Source organism: Corythoichthys intestinalis, chromosome 3 (assembly GCF_030265065.1).
Source record: "Corythoichthys intestinalis isolate RoL2023-P3 chromosome 3, ASM3026506v1, whole genome shotgun sequence".
NCBI lineage: Eukaryota > Metazoa > Chordata > Actinopteri > Syngnathiformes > Syngnathidae > Corythoichthys > Corythoichthys intestinalis.
In genome coordinates, this window is record NC_080397.1 from 4969212 (window position 1) to 4988563 (window position 19352).

Below are 19352 nucleotides of genomic sequence, written 5' to 3' on the forward strand. Positions count from 1 at the left end.
CAATGACAGAAGGAGAAAAAATAAGTGAACCATCACATTTAATATTTTGTGCCCCCCCCCCCCCCCCCCCCCCCCGGCAGCAGTAACTTCAACCAGACGCTTCCTGTAGCTGCAGATGAGTCTGGCACATCGATCAGGACTTATCTTGGCCCATTCTTCTCTTAAAAAAAACTGCTGTAATTGAGTCAGATTCCTGGGATGTCTGGCATGAATCGCTGTCTTTAGGTCGTGCCACAGCATCTCATTGGGGTTCAAGTTTTTACTTTGACTTGGCCATTCCAGAACGTGTATTTTGTTCTTCTAAAACCATTTGGAAGTTGATTTACTTCTATGTTTTGGATCAGTAGCCACGTTTACATGCTGACTTTTATTCATACCGATTTAAATCATTCCGAATGGAAATTTCAGATCAGCTGTTTACATGTCACTTCATCTATTCCGATCCAGCGTTTACATGTGACTGCCTTTATTCCGAAAGAACGTTTGACAACTGCCGTCTGACATGCGCAGATTAATCAAAACAAAGCGTCACATTGCAAAACATGGAGATCGATCGTCGGAGTGCTGCTGTTTTAACTTTAACCCACTTGTTGTGTTTGTGGGGTCGTATCCGCTTCTGCTGTTTTGCTCTTTTGCCTTGTAGTAGCCGGTTTTCCACCGGTTTCTAATCTGGTCAACGCTCCGGTCTATTCCGGCTTCGTGTAACCTCTCGTGAACTTTTTTAAATAGTTCACTGTTCCTCGTTTTACGCCCGTCTAAGCGAGCAATTATATTCAATTCTTTTAAAGTTTGATTTAAATACAATCTTTCCGCCGGACTCCAATTAGGTGCTCTGTGCTTGGAAGCCATGTTGCAAGTGACGTTACTTACGTCACAAAGTGACGTCACCACGTCAGTACGGAGCATGTGCAGAAAGAACGCAACCAGACACCATTCCGCTTCCCTGTTTACATGATGTAATTTTACTTCTAATCGTTTTGGGAAAAGGAATATTCCACCCCTGTGAATCGGAATGAAATTCCATTCGGTTTGGGCCTGTTCATTCCGAATGAGGTGTTTATATGGAACACATTTATTCGGTTTGAACAAATATTCCGATTGTAATTGGAATATTTGGCTCCATGTAAACGTGGCAATTGTCTTGTTGCAGTATCCATCCTCTTTTTTTTGTTTCAACTGTCTGACAGACGGCCTCAGGTTTTCCTGCAAAACATCCTGATAAATGTTTGAATTCATTCTTCCATTAATGATTGCAAGCTGTCCAGGTTCCGAGGTAGCAAAACAGCCCCAAATCATGATGCTCCCTCAACCATGCTTCACGGTGGGGATGAGGTGTTGATGTTAAGAGCTGTTACTGCTGCTACTCCCAAACAATTGAACTTTGGTTTGTTTGTTTTTTTTCTTCAGTCCATAAAATATTTTGCCAAAACTTCTGTGGAGTGTCCAAGTGCCTTTTTGCGATCATTTAACGAGCAACAATGTTGTTGTTGTTTTTTTTTTAACAGCAGTGGCTTTTGTTGTTGTTGTTTTTTTAACAGCAGTGGCTTCCTCCGTGGAGTCCTCCCATGAACAACATTCCTGGCCATAGTTTTACATATAATTGGTGTGTGCAGAGATATTGGACTGTGCCAGTGATTTCTGTAAGTCTCTAGCAGACACTCCAGTGCAGGGGTGTCAAACCAATTCCACAAAGGGCAAAGAGGGTCCTGGATTTCATTTCAACCGAGACTGCGCAGATTAACCAATGAATTTTCTGTCGAAACAAGCAGCACCTGACTGCAATCAACTGATTACACCTGTACATCAGATTGGTGAAAAGCTGACCTTTTCATTGGTTGGAACGAAATCCAGGACCCTTTTGGCCCTTTGTGGAATTGGTTTGACACCCCTGCTCTAGGGTTCTTTTTTACCTCTCTGAGTATTCTATGTTGAGCTCTTGGCATCATCTTTGGAGGACGGCCACTCCTTGGGAGAGAAGCAACGGTGCCAAACTCTCTCCATTTGTAGACAACTTGTCTGACAGTCGATTGATGAACATCCAGACTTCTAGAGGTTTTTTATGCTTTCCTAGCTTTATACAAATCAACAATGCTTAATCGCAGGTCTTCAGACAGCTCTTTTGACCGAGCCATGATGCACATCAGATGATGCTTCTCATCAAGACAATTCTTATCAGGTGTGTGTTTTATAGTGGGCAGGTCAGCTTTAAACCACTCATCAGTGATTGGGCACACCTGACTTAAAATGTTTGGCAAAATTTGGTTGCAATTGCTCTTTACATCTCCTTAGGCAGAGGGTTCACGTACTTATTTTTCCCCTTTCAGTAATTGTTTGCATGCCATCTTCATTAAAATATGAAAACCTATAAATGGATGGTTTCAGTTAAAGCAGACTGTATTTTCATCTGTGTGATTTTGACAAAGATCAAACCACATTTGATGGTGATTTTATGCAGAAATGTGAGAAATTCCAAAAGGTTCAGATACTTTTTCATACCACGGTACAGTAGAGGCCCCTCTTAGCCAACTAGATGCCACGAATGCTATGCAATAGCCAATGGCAGAGCAGCTATAAGTATATTACGTTCAGTAAACTCTGTGAGCTGCGAGTACCAGCCATACTGTATTTTTGCCTTTCATATCCTGAGATTTCTTTCGTAACAAGGCAATATTTTCCCGTTGAGGCGTGTTTTAACCTGAAAATTCTGTATGTAGAGACGTTCGTAAGTAGAGATACCGCTTTCTTAAAAAAAAAAAAAAAAGCCTTTTGTTGTAACAAATGACAACATCAAATTGCATCGCGACAAGCGTCGAATATCGGCGTCTGCATCTTCCCACAGCACGAGCAGTCAATTCTGCATTGCCAGCAGACGCTGAAACTTAACTGTTGACTAGCGGCAATTTTTAGCTCTACGTTTCCCGCCAGCGTCCGCCATCTGTGTTGGTCGGGTTGCAATCTGGTGCGACGCAGCGGTGAGGGGATTCAATGTGGGGTGAAAAGCCGGCACTTCTCCGCGTGGCATGCAGACATATGAGCAAGTTTGCTGATACAAATACAAATATTGATGAGGAAAAACAAATATTATTCAAATAACATGTAGTACAGCTAACAAAAAAAAAAGCATGTTGCCAAGGATCACGCGAAAGGGTGGGAACCTCTGGGTATCTCACGATACGATACGATTTGCGATACAAGGCTCGAGATAACGATGATCTCACGATATGGCGATACAACAATTATCGTTACATGGGTCAGCAAATCATTCTAGGATATTCCACAAAACAACTAATAAACAAAAAAAATATTTTCATCCTTCTGCTATGAATTGGAATTAGTTGTATCACTTATAGACGCCCAATCCGTTTGAACCGGGAGTTCTTCGCTGCCAACCCTCCCATTTCAAACTGATTGGATGTCTAACAGACAGTGAGTTAATGTCGAATAAAAAAAAAAAATTTTTTTTAACTGTGACACCTTTTTAAAAACAGTATATCGATTCTTGGTGGGAGCATATCAATAACATTTTGTGCCACAAAGTATTGTGATATATCACTATTCGTAATATTGCCACACCCTCAGTCACACGCGACCACCGTGGCAACACACCATGACCCCACTGGGGGTCGCAACTCTCTATTTGAGAACCATTGCATTGAATGAAAACTAACGCGATATTCAAAAATAGGGCTGCAGCTATTGAATATTTTAGTCATTAATTATTCTACTGAAATTTCATCGATTAATCGAATAATTGGATAAAAGGTTTTGTTTTTTTTTTTCTTTTTTTTTGTGTGTGTCAAAGTTGGACTAGCCCGTAGTGTGTGTGTGTTTTTTTTTTTTTTTTTTTTTACATTATTTGAAGTTTAAATCCAAGTCCAAACCTCCATGGGTTGATACCAGAGGTTGCGCTAGACTTTTTCGTTATCTGTCATTTTGACTGACAGTGTCATAAAAATCCGGTCATAATCTATTTTTACCCGTCACTTACATTTTTAAAATGATGATAATGACATATTCAATAGTATTTAGTTTTCATTCATTTTTAATTAATATTCTGTCCGAACAAGCTTAACAAGAGGCAAACAGACAGCGGAGTGCACCAATCAGAGACGGGCAGACGTGCCGTTAGCAAAGCGACGAGGGCAGGACGAGGGACTTGCGCACGGAAGTAAACATACGAGGAGAACGGAGTTTATTCAACATGGCTAGCGCGAGACAGACTGTTAGCAATGATTCGTGTCGATGTGTTTTAGCTCATTTAAAACTGAATTTACCGCGGATTGAAACATATTCTCGGCTCTCCCGTTCGCCATCCGTTAGAGACGACTTTCGGCGCGCAAGAGTGACGTTGCCCGTGAAGAACACGTCACGCAAATAAACAAATCTGATTTGTCGATTGATTTTGTACCTACGCGAGAGGCTGTGTCCCAGACTTGTCTCTCAGTTGCCACGTTTACATGGAGCCAAATATTCCAATTACAATCGGTTTAGATGTTCAAACCGAATAAATGTGTTCCATATAAACACCTCATTCGGAATGAACAGGCCCAAACCGAATGGAATTTCATTCCGATTCACAGGGGTGGAATATTCCTTTTCCCAAACCGATTAGAAGTATAATTATATCATGTAAACAGGGAAGTGGAATGGTGTCTGGTTGCGTTCTTTCTGCACATGCTCCGTACTGACGTGGTGACGACACTTGGTGACGTAAGTAACGTCACTTGCAACATGGCTTCCAAGCACAGCGCACCTAATTGGAGTCCGGCGGAAAGATTGTATTTAATTCAAACTTTAAAAGAATTGAATATAATTGCTCGCTTAGACGGGTGTAAAACAAGGAACAGTGAACTATTTAAAAAAGTTCACGAGAGGTTACACGAAGCCGGAATAGACCGGAGCGTTGACCAGATTAGAAACCGGTGGAAAACCGGCTACTACAAGGCAAAAGAGCAAAACAGCAGAAGCGGATACGACCCCACAAACACAACAAGTGGGTTAAAGTTAAAACAGCAGCACTCTGACGATCGATCTCCATGTTTTGCAACGTGATGCTTTGTTTTGATTAATCTGCGCATGTCAGACGGCAGTTGTCAAACGTCCTTTTGGAATAAAGGCAGACACATGTAAATGCTGGATCGGAATAGATGAAGTGACATGTAAACAGCTGATCTGAAATTTCCATTTGGAATGATTTGAATCGGTATGAATAAAAGTCAGCATGTAAACGTGGCTACTGTTTGAAAAATACAGGGAGAACCGTCTGGCTGTGCTAGGCAAACACTCAGTTGCCTTGACATTTTTCCGAGTAAGGCCAACGACGTAATGCATCAAGAGAGACAATAGCTAATTAATATGCTCACTCGCCGCCACCCTGTGGTCTGGGGTGTGAATTGCAACCTGTCAAAATGACGGATGGACTTAAGTTTTTTCCGTCACCGTTTTAAAAAACCGGTCAACGACGGAAAATATTCGGTTAACTCGACCCCTGGTTGATACATATAATTTTCATGGATAACTTTTGTGTGGCTTTTTTGTCAGAACATTCAACTATGGAAAGAACAAGGTATTTAATAAAAACATTTCATTCATTCAGATCTACAGCGTGTTAGGTTAGTGTTCCCTTTATATTTTTTGAGGAGTGATATATGGCGGAAAACACTCAGGTGACTTGAAGTTCCGCTCTGAGACACCCAATTTGGCCAAATTTCAAAATTGTCCGATATGCATGTGTGATACGTCATTGGAAAGCTTAAAATCTCAATTTTCTGGGGAAGAAAAAATTTGAACAGGAGGGCATTCTTAAAACAAGTTTTGAAAAAAAAAAAATTTTTTTTTTTAAAAGCAAAACCCTATCTGGAGGTGAGCTCACGCGAGAGCAAAATTACAGATGCCGTGACTTCAACGAGATATTACGGCATACTTACCTTGTTTCGATCCAAAACCTCCATGTATCACTGAGTGTCAAGACACAGCTGTGAATGGCCACAGCTGGATTTTTGGGGGGATTTTATGGGTGAAATATGGTAATATAACAAGGGTCGCGATGCAGAAATCGCAGACATCAAGGAGTGTTCAAGATTTTCTTTTTCATATATTTTTTTATACGTTTTTTTCCTCCAATTTTTTTTTCTTTGTATCGATTATTTATTATTTATCTATTGATTTTGTCCCAACCGATAACGCGCAGAGAGTTTAACCAATGAACTTCCTGCTGAAACAAGCAGCACCTGACAAAGTTTAACTGATTACACATGGAAAACATCTAATTGGTGAAAAGGTGTCCTCTTCGTTGGTTGGAAAGCAAACCTGCACCCACTAGGCCCTTTGTGGAATCGGTTTGAAACTTCCCATGCTTGGTGAGAGTCTTACCCTGAAGAGTCCAGTAGTGTTCATTTGCATCGACTCTGTAGCGCCAACTAGTGACAGCAGAATTTGTGGCCATTGCATGCTCGAAAACTCAAAACAATTTCTCATCCCAAAAAAAGAAGCGAGTTTAAAGCATGTTAGGTTCTCATTAGATGATTAGAGGGGGGCTGTCTGCCACCACCCCGACCTGCGTGACGTCCGAGTTGCACCAAAGTGCGAGGGCATGTTCAGTCCTGCTTGCAGGCCTAGTTTAAGGTTATTTTTCTTTTTTAAACGAAATGTTAGACATCAATTCATGATTCTAAGGTAAAAATTAGACATTTTGAATAATAAATATAATTAATTACCTTCGTTTTATGGCTGGGTTGAAACAAAAGTGGTTGCGCGACATCTGTAAACGGGGGTTTCCAGGGTAAAACGGACAAATTAAAAATAGTTTGGGGGCTTAATGCGCGATGAATCTGCTATGGCAGCATATAGACATTGTTCTATCAAACACAACAGTTAATTTGGCTTAAAATACAGCAGTTTCTTTTAAAGAGGAGTGCAAGAGCAGAAACTGCTTTTTCAGTCTTGTCTGTGTTTTCCGCCATATATATACAGTGGGGAGAACACTGCCAATGGGTTTTCCCATTGGCAGTGTATCAAATACTTGTTCTCCCCACTGTATATAATATATGTATACATTTAAACAGGGTATCCGCTGTGTCATAAAAAGTCTTAAATCTAATCATTTGAATTTAAGTTCTTAAAATGTCTAAAATTCTCTTAAACTGGGCCATGAAACTGCTATGACAGCATATAGACTTATTGGTCTATCAAACACAACAGTTGTTTTGGCTTAAAAAACAGCAGTTTATTTTAAAGAGGGTGTAAGAGCAGAAACTGCTTTTTCAGCCTTGTCTTTTTTCCGACATACAGTGGGGCAAATTGTGCAAGTTCTCCTACTTGAAAAGATTAGAGAGGCCTGTAATTGTCAACATGGGTAAACCTCAACCATGAGAGACAGAATGTGAAAAAAACAGAAAATCACATTGTTTGATTTTTAAAGGATTTATTTCCAAATTAGAGTGGAAAATAAGTGTTTGGTCACCTACAAACAAGCAGGATTTCTGGCTGTCAAAGAGGTTTAACTTCTTCTAACGAGGTCTAACAAGGCTCCACTCATTACCTGTATTAATGGCACCTGTTTTAACTCATTATCGGTATAAAAAAACACCTGTCCACACCTCAGTCAGTCAGACTAAACTCCACTATGGCCAAGACCAAAGAGCTGTCGAAGGACACCAGAGACAAAATTGTAGACTTGCACCAGGCTGAGAAGACTAAATCTGCAATAGGTAAAACGCTTGGTGTAAAAACTGCAATTATGCAATTGAACTGCAATTAAAAGCAATTATTAGAAAATGGAAGACATACAAGACCACTGATAATCTCCTTCGATCTGGGGTCCATGCAAGATCTCACCCCGTGGCGTTAAAATAACAAGAACGGTGAGCAAAAATCCCACAACCACACGGGGGGACCTAGTGAATGACCTACAGAGAGCTAGGACCACAGTAACAAAAGCTACTATCAGTAACACAATGCGCCGCCAGGGACTCAAATCCTGCAATGCCAGACGTGTCCCCCTGCTGAAGAAAGTACATGTCGGTTCCCTAGAGAGCATTTGGATGATCCAGAAGAGGACTGGGAGTATGTGTTATGGTCAGATGAAACCAAAATAGAACTTTTTAGTAGAAACACAGGTTCTCGTGTTTGCAGGAGAAAGAATATTGAATTGCATCCGAAGAACACGATACCCACTGTGAAGCATGGGGTGTGGAAACATCATGCTTTCGGGCTGTTTTTCTGCAAAGGGACCAGGACGACTGATGTGTGTAAAGGAAAGAATGAATGGGGCCATGTGTCGAAAGATTTTGAGTGAAAATCTCCTTCCATCAGCAAGGGCATTGAAGATGAGACGTGGCTGAGTCTTTCAGCATGACAATGATCCCAAACACACAGCCAGGGCAACAAAGGAGTGGCTTCGTAAGAAGCATTTCAAGGTCCTGGAGTGGCCTAGCCAGTCTCCAGACCTCAACCCCATAGAAAATGTTTGGAGGGAGTTGAAAGTCCGTGTTGCCCAACGACAGCCCCAAAACATCACTGCTCTAGAGGAGATCTGCATGGAGGAATGGGCCAAAATACCAGCAAAACTGTGTGAAAAGCTTGTGAAGAGTTACAGAAAACGTTTGGCCTCCGTTATTGCCAACAAAGGGTACATAACAAAGTATTGAGATGAACTTTTGGTATTGACCAAATACTCATTTTCCACAATGATTTGCAAATAAATTCTTTAAAAATCAAACAGTGTGGTTTTCTGTTTTTTTTTTTAATTCTTCGCATTCTCTCTTTCATGGTTGAGGTTTACCCATGTTGACAATTACTGGCCTCTCTAATATTTTCAAGTGGGAGAACTTGCACAATTAGTGGTTGACTAAATACTTATTTACCCCACTGTATATACCTGTTTTACCTTTGATCTTATTAAAAAAAAACTCAACTAGAAATGTCATTAATCTTGATAACACACATACGTTAAAAGTTAGGTATTTTCCCCCAAGTGTTTCAGTTGAATTTTCATTTCCACAATCTATTTTGAAGTTCTAGTTAAGTTTTAAGTTTAAGTCTAAAGAGTTTTGGCAGCATTCAAAGTATGATAGCTGCTGTATTGGAGCACATTTGGCACCAATGCTACTTGGTGTTTTATCCATCAAGAACTACCGAGCTAAAATTGACAGTTAGCTTTATTATGTTTTGATTTTACACCGTCATCACTCTACAGTGCTGTGTTTTTTACAGATTAAATAAAGCCTGTGTGAAAGACACGTTAACCACGTTTCGACAGTGGTCATAATTTATAGAAACCTAGCCCTCCGCAGGGCTAACGTTATGTTAGCAAGGTACAGTAACGTTATTCTTATTTAATAGCGCTACGTTAACAAATTTTACCTTGTCCCGAGTATCGCTCCTCCTTGGTGCCTTCGGTGGAGCGGGGGGTTCACTTGGTGGCGCTCGGCCTGGGTTTCGGGGGTAGTCATCAGTCGCGGGGCCCAGCCGGGGGTGCGGAAGCGTCTGCAGGGCTGTAGGTAGCCAGGCGGGGCTAGTGTTATGCAAACGCTGTATTAAAGTGAATACAAGAAACCGTATTCGTCTTGGTGTCTAGCTTGAAATACTCCCACTCTTTCGACATTTTCTGCATTTTCTTTGTTCATTTCTCTTGGCTTTCGTCAGCTTCTTTGTCGTTATCTCTATATCCATGATTGGTTGGAATCAAATATATCCGCTGCCGCTGTTTTCTTCCGGTACGTACGAGAGGTCAGCGCGTTGTGCCGCATTAAAGGTAGTCAGAGCAAAACGTAATGCTTACAGCTGGCAAAATTAAGCGATTCCTCGATCAATTTTTAAACTTGATTTACTCGAGTTATTAGAGTAATTGTTTCAGCTCTATTAAAAAATAATAGAATAGTAATACAATCATAAAGAAAAAATTTGAGCTGACTTTGTTTAACTTTGGCCCCTTCGCCACTCCCTTTCCTTTACAACCCCAGCCTCTCAAATCCAGAACTGGTCTCTAACAGCATTCCACCATCTTGTCGCTCATCGCTGTGCACCATCAAATCATTGCCACCGTACCCTTTTTCTCTCCCCCACCCCTTCTCTCTCCTGACCCCTATCCAGCTGCAGCAGTACCAACAGGCTTTTGCACACCAACAACAACAACAACAGCAGCAGCAGCAACATCATCATCCCGCCTACATGTCCTCACCTCTGGAGTTCCAGGCGCCTCTGAGCTCCTACAACGCCACCACGCCCACTGCAGGGACGGCTCACATAGGGGCACCCTCTCCTGCGGAGCCATCCTATTCTCACCCCAGGTAATGGCTGCACAAAATTCAAAACAAATAGTGGTGATTATTATTATATTATTATTATTTTTAGAAATAATAACAATAATGAAAAAAAAATTATGACACGGCACGATGGTGAGTGATCACACACATCACTTATAAGTTCGGTGTTTTCCTCACGTGTTTCAATTTAATTTCCATTTCCGCAATTTATATTTAAGTTCTAGTTAAAGAGTATTACAACACCTGGGGAAATGCTAATATAACATCATTTATCCATAAACGCATGCCTTTTGGATTCATATCATGCCACTTCGTGTAATTACACACATCGCAACACCAAGAAAATGATAGAAATTTGGATCGATTGTGAAGCTAAAAGGACCCGCCCCCGAGATCCCGGAAATCTAGCATATTGTGTGCGTGCCGTCACTACAAGGAAACAACCGGCTCAGTGCTTAGCACTGAATGGCGGCGATGATGGCGGACAATTTTTCTTTCTAGTTGCATCGACGAATCCGACGTAACGAACGTTCTTCTAATGGTAACTAGGAGAGTTATGAACCTTTCTTTGGTGTTTTGGGTTATCCATTTGAGCCATAGCGAAAGCCAATGCAGCCTAATGAAAGGATCATTGAGGGGAGCAATCACACCGGCAAGAGATTGTGTGGCAAACACCGAAGGTTTGTTTTGCATTTCTTTTTGTGAAGCTGATACACAGTGACCGCAAAATAAAGTAATGTATAGAATAATTATCATTTATTGTGCTATCATAGGTTTTCGCTCTACCAACAGACACAAATATGAATGGGATTACAGGATTTGTTCTATATATTTTGCGAGCGATAATTTATACATGTGTCCAGTCCTATTTCCAATGCGTGATATGTTTTTTTATTATAAAAGCACTCACTCTGGCCATTTCCCTCCTTTGCTTTGCCTGGGGTGGTGGGCTGGTCTCATCAGAGCCAGTCATTGCCCTCTTTCTTGATATCTCGGGACGTATAACACCATTTACCATTTAGGTGGCTGCGCGTGTATGGTGGGCACCACATCTGCTATCAGCAGCAATGTCTTAGCAAAACCTGATTTCATTTGTCCAAAGTTCGAATAGCTTTCAGGTGTAAAATGTGCACCACACAAAACCGTGCCGGAGGCTGGGTCTGCAAAATTAGCCCTCTTAGCACGGACGAACTTTACTCATTGTTCGCGTAGTCCAGCTCTTTTTCTCGCGTTCGGGAACTCATGGGTACTACATTGCGACAAATGGCTATTTGTACACCACATAGCATGACAGGTTTGAACCATTTTAGCGATTTTTTTGATAAAACACGAACGCAACTCTCTCGTCGATAAACAACGATGGCACCTGCCTCGACCTTTTGTTTCCTTGTTGTGATGTCTCCGCCCCATTCGGCTGTTTCCGGAATACTTTCGGAAATATTAGTAATTTTCGATCTATTTTCGGTAATTGCTCATGAATGTGATTAATTTTTTTGTTAACTTTTTAAATATTTGTTATCTTGCCACATAACAGTTCTATTGATATCTCACAGCCCCTTAGTATTATAATACCCTTTAAGTTTTAAGTTTAAAGATTTTTGGCAGTGTTCAAAAATAAATGTATGATACCTGCTGTATTGGAGCACATTAGGCACCAGTGCTAATTGGCGTTTTATCCACCAATAACTATTGATCTTAAATTGACAGTTACCTTTATTTTTTTTATTTTACACTCTCATCCCTCTACAGTACTGTTTTTTTACAGATTAAATAAAGCTTGTATGAAAGACACGTTAGCCATAATTAATAGAAACCTAGCCCTCTGCAGGGCTAACGTTAAATTAGCAAGGTACAGTAAAGTTAATCTTATTTAATAGCGTTACGTTAACGTAATTTTACCTTGTCCCAAGTATCGCTCCTCATGGTGCCTTCGGTGGAGCGGGGGCTAGGCGGGCGAGTCGAGCAGTGGCGCCCGGCCTGGGTTTCGGGGGCGGTCAGAGGTCGCGGGGTTCAGCCGGGGCCGGACGGGGATAGTGTTATGCAAGCACTGTTTTACAGTGAATACATGAAATAGTGTTCGCCTTGGTCTCCAGCTTGAAATGCTCCCACACTTTTGACATTTTCTGCCTTTTCTTGATGCATTTCTCTTGGCTTTTGTCTGCTTCGTCGTCGTTATTTCTATATCCATGCATGGTTGAAATCAAATATATCGGCCGCCGCTGTTTTCTTCCGGTACGTATGTGACGTCAGCGCATTGTGCTGTGTTAAAAGTAGTCCGGGCAAAATGTAATGCTTAGAGCTGGCAAAATTAAATGATTCCTCAAGGTGAATAAAATTCCTCAATCAGTTTTATAACTCGAGTTATTAGAGTAATGGTTTCAGCTCTAGAAACAGGGTACCTGCGGGTTATTAAAAGTATTAAAAAAGCATTGAATTTAGTTTTCCATTATTAAAGGTATTAAAAGTATTAAATTAGCTGTCGTAAGTCTGGAATTTTTTCACCGTGGTTTTAATTTTCAAGAACATCTCAGTGCAACCTAAATTATATTCTTGACGAAGTTTTTTTTTTTTTTAATCCATAACGAAGATGACGCGTAGAATTTTTACGATACACTGCACCTCGTGCATGCGCGCCGTTAGCATCATTAGCGTCAACGTCACAACAGCAGGCAATCGCACAGTACTGTGTGCTAACGCAAGGAACTGCTCAGATGCCTTAGTTGTTATGTTCGACGAAAGCCTCAACAAGACAACTAAGTCCAAATAGTTGGACCAGCATGTGAGGTATTGGATCGGCGACCAAGTCGCATCCAGATACTTTGGGTCGCAGTTTATGGGTCATGCGAAGGCAGTGGACCTGCTTAACATTTCAAAGTAAGTTGCCAATTTCTCTAATTAAAATGCGTTAGATGCAATAATGTATTCCTGCACGGTTTGCCTTTCGAATGATTGTGAATTTCGCAGTTTTAACTCAGGAGTTAGCCATGTTCAATGGGGTATTGGCAGGTACACTAGCCTTAGCATGGATAAACCGGAGTCGTAGATTCACCATCATTCTCAGATACACAACACGGTTGACACTGTCTATTATTGGAACGAGTGCGGGGTAACGTTGATCTGAATAACATGGCATGGTGATAGGCAAATTATAATGTAGGTGATAGTAAAACACCTCCTGGTATATTTAAATGTTTTTCTTGATTAAATAAGAGTATGGATTTTCTCTATCTGATTAAAAGAAATGTCTTCAATAGCTAACAAAGGATTAACATGTGTTTTGTATACTTCTTGTAATGTGATTAGAAAAAAATGATTACCAAGGGAAATGGTCATGTGTAGCTTTTTATTTTGTGGTAATTAATGGTAAACTGCCATTTAGTGGCTGTTTTTTAAACTTTCACTGCCAATTGCAAGCACTTTACAGTTAAGGTGGCCAACTTGACAATCACCTACCTACCACCTTGACTAGGTCCTCTTAAAAGGGAAACCAATAATAGTGTAAAATCCATTTTATCCTGGGGAAAAAAATTCTGAAAGACCTTATATTTAAATGTGTTTTGATTGTATCTTCAATAAATGTGCATTCTTTTGTCAAACACACTTAGTAATTGAGGTTAAATTTGATGTTCAGTGCTTTATTTTTTAATATGATTCAATATTATCTAAATAATGGGTGCGAGAAAAGTATTAATTTTCAGTTGAAATGGCTTTAAAAAAGGTCTTAATAGTCTTGAATTTAGATTTATCAATCCTGGGGGGACCCTGTAGAAAACACTATGACTTAACCATATTAAATTGTACCAAATATTAGGGAAAAAAATGAACTATTAGTAATTTCATTGACTTTAGAAAGTAATTGTGGTGGTCCACTTGGTCTTCTCTGTCCAGAACGCCCATGCTGGCCTCGGATGCCATTTCCCCTCACTGTCAGAGTGTGAGCCACCCCCCGGACATGTCGCGCTGGAATCCCTTTGGCGAGGACAACTTCTCCAAGTTGACTGAGGAGGAGCTGATCGACCGTGAATTCGACATGCTCAGAGCAAGCAAGTGACACCATTTTCTTAAACTTCGAAGAAAAATGAGCGACTTGCTAAGTTGAAAACCACAAATACACCCTTCAACGCATATTGTCATAGAATTGTTCATTTACACCCTTTTAAGAAACCTATTATCCAGTGTTGTTTTTGTCAACAATGACGATGATGGAAATCTTTCGTCGATGAACAATGTCTTCATGACGATGACCAGCTAAAAAATATGGCTTCGGAGACTCGAACATAACAAGAAGAATGCCAGTTTTTGTCTGACGGGATGACAACAAGATAAAAAAGCACATCGTTTCATGTCGTATTTCCACAATGGGTGACATTTTCATATTGTACGTCGAGTACATCCGCTTGCATCGTAACAGTGTTTGCGATGTGCTGCGCCTCTCCCTCCTCACCAGAGTTGAGGATGCATCTCAAGCTATGCTGTGCTCCATTTTGCTTGTATGGAAACACAGTGAGATGTGTTTTCTTATCTTGGCAAGAGAGAATATGCAATGTTGCTTTAGCCTTTAAAAGTCTGTGCTGAATGATCATCAGATGCTAAATGTAACCTCTAGCATAGAGTAGCATTTATGTTCACGTTACCTCTAGCATAGAGTAGCATTTATGTTCACGTTAGCATTAGCTCCAGAATGGCGAGCCTCATCTTTAAACACCAGCCAGTCTAAAGCAGAGCCACTTGGCTTTTCTGGTCAAGTCTAGAGCAGTTCTTCTCAGTAATTTTGCACTGAGCAACTTGGTATGCCACCTTATATGATGCTAACAGTGCTCGCCGGTTTGGGACGATTGTTGGCAATATTCATGTTTTCGCTGAAAAAAAAAATCAAGCAGTTTATCAATATGATCAGGGTCGAATGTCTTTAAGTGACATCTTAATTGATTTGGCTTCCTGCTGTCCGCTGCAAACATTTTTAGACACAGTAAACAGACTGGTCTTTCCTCGTCTCCCACTGTATTAAAAGTCAAAGCCAAACGAGACATACGCTTCGTCATATTCCTCATCTTAGCTCTTCATATCTCCAGTGTTCTTTGCTGTGTGCTCTTCTTTGGTTAAAAAATACCACACACACTCTGAAAAAGAGAGTGCCACTGCCACCCACTGAGTGGATGTGCAATTACACTTTATACGGCAAACATGTTCCCCGAGGTTACATGCGCCACCCTCAGCATGCTCCACTATTTGAGAAGTACTGGTCTAGAGGATGTTAAATGAGTGTATTACCATCACAAAGTTGGCGTTCTCCATGTAGACACACAATATGTGATCATTTGTCTTTGTTCATTCAAAATTGTTGGAAACTTTTTAAATTTTGGACCGAAACTTTTGAATATTACAGACAAAAAAATTTTGAGTAATCAACTAAAAGTAGATGAAATTTGTTTCAGATTTCGTCGGCTAGACAAAGGCGAATACATTTTGAAATGACTAAAATATTACTAAGACTAATAAGTAAGACAAAAATTAAAAGGGCTGCCAAAAACAACACTGCTATTGGCTAATGCTAACTATCGGTTGCCTTTGACAGTTGTAGACCTTGGTCCATCGCCGTCCATAACAGCCAATAAAATAAATTAAGCCGCTCGGTAAGGTGCTAACAAGTATTTTCGGTGTGATTCCATGCAGACAAACCTGTGGAGAGAGCGGCCAGCGTGGAGACCGGACGACCCCCGCCCATCTCTGCCAAGTCCCTGCCGACCGAGGACCTTTTCGGCTCGGTGCCATTTGTGGCCAGTGCAGGCAAGTCTTAAGGAGTCTCCACCGCAAAGGACCCAACCCGACCATCCCCATCCGTCCACGGGAGATTCTTTGCTTTAAGATTAACCGTGCTTGTCTTCCCACTGAGTAGACTCAAATGCGCCTCCTTTAGGGATTGTTTTGAGGGGGTGGGCACTCTGTAATTTTTTTTTTAAACTTTACTTTTTTATTATCACAAGCTCGGCCGTGACTGCTTTGATTGTAATCATTAAGAGGGGCGGTCTTCCGTGGGGGAAGAAAATACCACCAAAGAATGTAGCTCTGACCATTCTAGCTTGTGGACGTCAATCATTCCACATCAACAACAGACCACTCCAAGGTCCCTCAGACCTAGAATTGGATCTGGTCAAGTTTCTTTAAAGCTAATTCTATGACATGAAGTAAAAATGTGGCTTTAATATGTAAACTGTTACATTCAAGTACGCGGTATTCGGTTCATTAATTTGTGGCCAAGTTGTGAATGGTCAAAAAAGTCAAAACTGCACGTTTTTTGTTGTTGTACAGCGTTAAAATGTGCGAAATGTAGTATTATATGTTTACTAACTTTGTGACAAGTTTCAGTAGATTTGCATTTCTGGGTGGTCTCAAGTAGCGCAATATTCGACCTCCGTGAAGTTGGCCCCCTCATCAGACATAAATTTATAGAAAAAGGATACCTTTGTTTTTGCTAGGTTCATGCTCGTTTTTGTTAGTACTACTATTGTTTTTGAGATACTAACAATTCTTTTATAGGTCAATCTGAGGTCACCCCCCCCCCCCCCCATTTTGAATAAAAATGGTGTCAATCATTTGTGCTGTAAAAATGTTCGCTTGTGCTGTTATCGTTTTTGATATTAATTTCGTGTGATGACGTCACACAGCCCCTCATTTATTGTAAAATGGACCCGAAATGGTGCCATTCGTTTGTGTCGTAAAATATTTTGTTTGTTCTGCTATCATTTTATATATATGGCGGAAATCACTCAGGTGACTTGAAGTGCCGATCTGAGTCCCCCAATATGACCAAATTTCAAAATTGTCCTATATGCATGCCTGATACATCATTAGAAAGCTTAAAATCTCAATTTTCTGGGGGAGAGGGCATTTAAAAAAAAAAAAAGTTTTTTTAAACCCTTAAACCCTAACTCGAGGTGAGAGAATAAGAGAGCATAATTAAAGACACCATGATTTAACGAGATATACCGTAATCGTGTACTTACCTTGCTTTGATTCAAAAATTTCGTGCAGCATGTCTAACTGAGTGTCAAGACACAGCTGTGAAAGGCCACAGCCGGACTTTTGGGGGATTTTATGGGTGAAACACGGTAATATAACAAGGGGCGCAATGCAGAAATCACAGACATCAAAGAGTGGTTGAGATTTTCTTTTTCAAATAGTTACCCTTTTACACTTTTTTTTTTTTTTTTTTTTTTTTTCATATCGATTATCATCTAAAATATTGAGGAAAATGCGACAGTAACAAAAAAATACAATTAAGCAATAGTTATGAGGTAGAAATTTGTGACCTATTTACAGACACTATTTTTTTCATTGTGACGTAATTTGTTTTAAGGTTTAAAATATGCGAGAAAATAATTTTATAAGGTTTTTTTAAAACTAAATATTAGATATCAATTAATGATTCTAAGCTAAAAATGATAGACATTTCGATTAGTAAATGTAATTCTTTTTATGGCTGGGTTGAAACAAAAGTGGTTGCGCGGTGTCTTCTGTAAACAGGGGTTCCAGGATAAAACGGAAAATGAAAAATAGTTCGGGGGCTTCATGCGACATGAATCTGCTACGGCAGCATATAGACATATTGTTTCATCAAACACAACAGTTGTTGCCATAGCAGATTCATGGCGCATGAAGCCCCCGAACTATTTTTCATTTGTCTGTTTTATCCTGGAAACCCCCGTTTACAGACGTCGCGCAACCGCTTTTGTTTCAAACCAGCCATAAAAACTAAGGTAATTAATTATATTTATTATTCAAAATGTCTGTCATTTTTAGCTTAGAATCATTAATTGATGTCTCAAATTTCGTTTAAAAAAAAAAAAAACTTTAAAAAATTATCAACTCGCATATTTTAAACTTTTAAACAAATTATGTAAAAAAGTCACGGATATCTACCCCATTACTATCGCTTAATTGTATTTTTTTTGTTACTGTCGCATTTTGTCCGATATGTTAGATGATAAATAATCGATCCAAAGAAAATTGAAAAAAGACGTTTAAAAGGGTAAATATATGAAAAAGAACATCTTGACCACTCCTTGATGTCTGCGATTTCTGCATCGCGACGCTTGTTATACTACCATGTTTCACCCGTAAAATCTCCCCAAAATCCAGCTATGGCCATTGACAGCTGTGTCTTGGCACTCAGGGATACATGCAACATGGAGTTTTTGGATCGAAACAAGGTAAGTACGCGATAATATCTCGTTAAAGTCATGGCGTCTGTAATTCTGCTCTCGCGTGCTCTCACCTCCAGATAGGGTTTTGCTGTTTAAAAAACTTTTTGAAAAATTATTTATTAAATGCCCTGCTGTTTAAATTTTTTCTTCACCTAGAAAATTGAGATTTTAAGCTTTCCAATGATGTATCACACATGCCTTTGGACAATTTTGAAATTTGGCCAAATTGGGGGTCTTAGAGCAGAACTTCAAGTCACCGGAGTGTTTTCCGCCATATACATATATTAGTTTCGAGTGATTACGTCACTCGCCACTTTTCCGTATCCAACTCCCGCGTCAGACAGAGCGTACCAACTCTCTCAATAATAGAGGGGTGTCCCAACAACTAGCGCAAACAGTACAAACCAATGGGACCCCTTCGAGTCCATTATGCGGTAAATGGGGCGCTGCGAGTCACGTCATCACTCGAAATTAAGATCTCAAGCCCCCCCAATTTACTGCAAAATGGACATGAAGGGGTGCCATTTGTTTGTGCTAAGTTTGCCCTAGTAGTTGGGACACCCCCGTCATTGAGTCGGTACGCTTCGTAAGCCGTGACGGACTCGCTGTGATTGCCGAAGCGAAAATATTTACAGCACAAACGTAGCACGAACGATTGACGCCATTTTTTTGACATTTTTAATCAAAATAGGGGGCTGGTTGACTTCATATTTACCTCTAAAAGAATTGTTAATAATTCAAAAACAATATCAGTACAAACTAGCACAAACCTAGCACAAACAAATGACATCATTTTTGATAATTTTGCATCTGATGGGGGGCCAACTTCACGGAGGTCACTATTCCTGGTTGAGGGTCCTCCTAAGCTGCTCGCTATAATTTG

General features: G+C 40.3%; 1 protein-coding gene across 2 annotated transcripts in view; it reads left to right on the top strand.

Moving 5' to 3' along the window:
- The window catches only part of bmp2k (BMP2 inducible kinase), a 114787-nt gene that overhangs the window by 72396 nt on the left and 23039 nt on the right, over positions 1 to 19352 (top strand). For both annotated transcript variants that reach the window (XM_057832322.1, XM_057832323.1), the window contains exons 13-15: positions 10093 to 10289; positions 14154 to 14308; positions 15939 to 16052. In XM_057832322.1, the coding sequence (XP_057688305.1) occupies positions 10093 to 10289; positions 14154 to 14308; positions 15939 to 16052 (466 nt within the window). The remainder of the gene's footprint in view (positions 1 to 10092; positions 10290 to 14153; positions 14309 to 15938; positions 16053 to 19352) is intronic.